The sequence below is a fragment of the Nannobrachium achirus genome (genome assembly GCF_963921795.1).
Source record: "Nannobrachium achirus genome assembly, chromosome: 22".
Taxonomy (NCBI): Eukaryota; Metazoa; Chordata; class Actinopteri; order Myctophiformes; family Myctophidae; genus Nannobrachium; species Nannobrachium achirus.
This window is the reverse complement of record NC_137829.1, coordinates 42,635,458-42,638,893: the sequence shown is the minus strand read 5'-3', so window position 1 is coordinate 42,638,893 and position 3,436 is coordinate 42,635,458. Positions and strand designations below refer to the sequence as shown.

General features: G+C 48.6%; 1 protein-coding gene across 10 annotated transcripts in view; it reads left to right on the top strand.

Annotated features, from left to right (window-relative positions):
• The window catches only part of LOC308307709 (Krueppel-like factor 7), a gene marked incomplete at its 5' end in the record, with an annotated part of 122,874 nt that extends 120,376 nt beyond the window's left edge, over positions 1-2,498 (top strand). For all 10 annotated transcript variants that reach the window (XM_080752976.1, XM_080752983.1, XM_080752984.1 and 7 more), the window contains one exon: positions 2,364-2,498. In XM_080752976.1, coding sequence (XP_080609102.1) covers positions 2,364-2,415 — 52 coding nt within the window. In that variant the 3' untranslated portion in view covers positions 2,416-2,498. The remainder of the gene's footprint in view (positions 1-2,363) is intronic.
• Positions 2,499-3,436: the final 938 nt, after the last annotated feature.

The following is a 3,436-nucleotide window of genomic DNA, read 5'->3' as shown; positions in this document are numbered from 1 at the left end:
TTGAAATAGGGAATAGCACCTTATTTAGAAACTATAAGGCCTAGGCCAGACGAATCTGGATATTTCATATATCCCAGATTTTCAGATATCCACATAGAACAATATCTAGGTCCACACGACAAAGATATCTAGGTCTAAAATAATCAGAGTCCCCAGACTTCCACAAGGGGGACAAGCACACACACAGTAAAGTCTTCAGAGATATCCGGGTACCATGCCTCTACACGGATCCAGTGAATTGGATGTGTTTCAATGTCTTCCCTTATTTATCCGGTTTCAAAAATATCCAGTTACGTAGCCGAAATATCCAGCTTCGTGTGGCTGCAAGCCCCAACCGCACAAAGAAATGTCTAGCTTCAGAAATATCCAGCTCTGTGTAGCCGCTAGCCGTCACCTAAAAGACCTGTCTCTTATTGCAGGGGTTTTCAAAGTGGGTGACGGGGCGACACAGCGTGGAACTAAGTATACCAAGCCCTTTACAGCATGGGTCTTCAACAGGGGGTCCGGGAAAAATAGCATATCGGCCATTTTCGGCAAAGAGCTTTGGTGTAGAGGGAAAAAAGAGCATACTAAGTACAGAGTGAAAGGTCAAGTTTATTACGTATTGACGGTTCAATATCTGAAAACACAAATTGACGTGAATCCAAAATACACTGATGATTGTGCTGTCAAGCAATGAAACTAATATGGAATCTATGAACAGGTTGTGGGGGTCCCTGCTTCATCTCTCTCTCTCTCTCAACTAAGTGGTCCTTGGCCTGAAAACGTTGAAGATCCCTGCTTTACAGCGAAGGGGAGAGAGTGTGCGTATTGGATAATGGAGGAGCGTGCTACGTAGCTAGCTTGCTTGCTTACAGCGGGACTCGGCGAAGGGCAGCAAAGCAAACAAAGTGCCCGAGACACATGAAAAAGATCACATGACTAACTCATCTCTCTGCTTGTTGTCTCACCGAGCCGTTTATTCCTCCTGCCGCGGTCTGCCTTCCTCACACCGCTTACAACAGCGGATCGGTCTTCTGCTGTGGAGGGGGACGCGCACGCACACACGCAAATGTACAGTTCTCTCCTGGACCCAATTAATAATGAATCGAGCCTCTGGCAAATTCAATTTTCTATTCCCCATTTCATACTCACCCATGTTTTTTTTTGTTTGGCATCCCCCCCCTCTCCCTTTATTCACAACGTTTCTTGATTAATTTTTATGGCGGGCCGTTCAGCTTTTAAGTGCAATAATCCTCCTCGCGACGGCGTAATGAAAATAAAGCTAAGTCTTCTCCCGGCGTGTCGTATATAGATAGATCACGCGTCGCGGGCGGCGGGCACGGTGCCCGGGCTTTATGGCTGGCTCGCGTTGGCGGCGGCGGCGGCCGGTAGCCGAGAGGGCGAGTTGAATGGATTGGCGGAAGGAAAACGGCCACAGGGCTCTTACTCTGTCACACGCTGTCACGGCTCCAGATGGTGAATAGCTAATGAGCTCATGCACTTTCTACCGTGATGGTTTACCTCACTGGGGCCGGTTTACCTCACTGCGAACCGGCTTGCGTTTCCACCAGATTGAACCAGAGCCATTGTCCCCCAGTTCAGATGGTGGTTCACTGGAAAAACCAAGGATTTTGTGGTTCCGGTCCCGAACCAACTTTTATGGTTCGGAACCAACTCCGGTTCACGGTGGAAAAGCACACCTCTGGTTCATCACATAGACGGGAGAAAGAACCGCAACCAGTTCTTTGCCGGTGGAAAAGGCCCCACCGAGGGTCTACATCAGGGGTTCCCAAACGTTTTTGTCTCAGGGCACCCCATGAATATTTTTTTAATCCGAGGCACCCCTACATTATAATTTTCACTCCCAGCACCTTATATTTGTAGCATATCGTCCAAAACCGTTTCGTATTTATCATCTATAAAATGTACAAAACTAGTGAAAACAGCAGATCTACAATGCGAGGCGTTGTGTGCTAATCATTGTAGGTGATAATCTATCCACCTAAAGTGAGAAAACAAGTGGAGTCCATCATAGTCAGTCACTATCCTATCACTGTGACTGACTGGTCTAGATCGACCAATCAGTGAACGGGGTGATTGGCCGAACTGTCTGATAGTAAAAACAGAGAGATGTGTCGGGGTTCGCGGTGGATAGCTCTTCACCGCGAGTAATGACGTAATGTTGTAGTTTTATGACTTAAAAAGACTACACCGCGGTGGATAGCTTATCACCGCGTTGCCTACTATGATAGGGGCTTAACACAGACATACTGTACATATGTACATACTGCACGTACATACGCAGCCGAACGCAGTACTTGCGTGCTCTGCTGGCGCAAGTAACAATTAAACTGTGTGTTTCTCTGTGTGTCTCCCTGCAGGTGTTTCTCCAGGTCGGACCACTTGGCCCTGCACATGAAGAGGCACATCTGAAGAGGAGCCGAGGAGGTGAAGGAGAGGGCGCCGGAGAGAGAGAGAGGGGGAGAGAGAAAGAGAGAGAGAAGGAGGGAGAGACAGAAGCAGGAGAGAGAGAGAGAGAGAGAGGGGATAGAACCACTGAACTGGACCACACACACCGGTCTCGCCCCGTCGTCCACAAACACCGCCCTCCGGACCGGACCTACACCTCCACCTCCACCTGGCCGCTAGGAGACGGAGACCCTGTAGCGCTAACCAACAGCGAGGCGACGGAGAACCTGTAGCGCCAACCAACAGCGAGAGGACGGAGAACCTGTAGCGCCAACCAACAGCGAGAGGACGGAGAGAGGGGACGCTTCTGGAAAGAGACGGAGTGGAAGTGGAGAGGAGCGCGCTAGATGTTGTTTTTATTTCAGGATTACCACAACCCACAACTTTACAGTAGAACAAAACCTATTTGTTATTAATCTCCTCTTTGAGATTTGCGTCGTCGTCACAGTTAGACCCAACTTAGGGCTTTGGACACTGCCAAACCAATATACTCAACCGTTGTTCGTCTGTCTCTCTGTACATGAACGTTTTGGTTGTTTCTCTCTTTTTTTTTGTTTTTTATTATACATAAAACCAACATGGGAGAGCGGATGGCTTCGATCGCCAGACCTGCTCAGCTTCGGTATCCAAATATCTGCGTTTTTTTCCCAAAGGATCTTGCTTCCGTGTTTGGAAGCAAGATCATTCAATCCGGTTTTTATGTTTGTTTTGTCACAAGAACGCGACGCGAACAAACCACCACCTGCCACCAGTTGAAATGACAACTAAAATAACAATTATGTCAACCTCAGAAATCTGTGTGAAAACAACGATGCCAAAATCTGCAAGGGAGAGAGACCGTGGGAACGACCTCCAAGATGGCTGCTGTCCTAAACCGCCGTTTGGACGGCCGCAGCGTGACGTGGTGACGGCCGGGGGACGCAGCTCTCAGCCGGTCCTCGGGCGGGACGCTCCTATCTCTCACCTTCACTTAAAAAGGAAAATA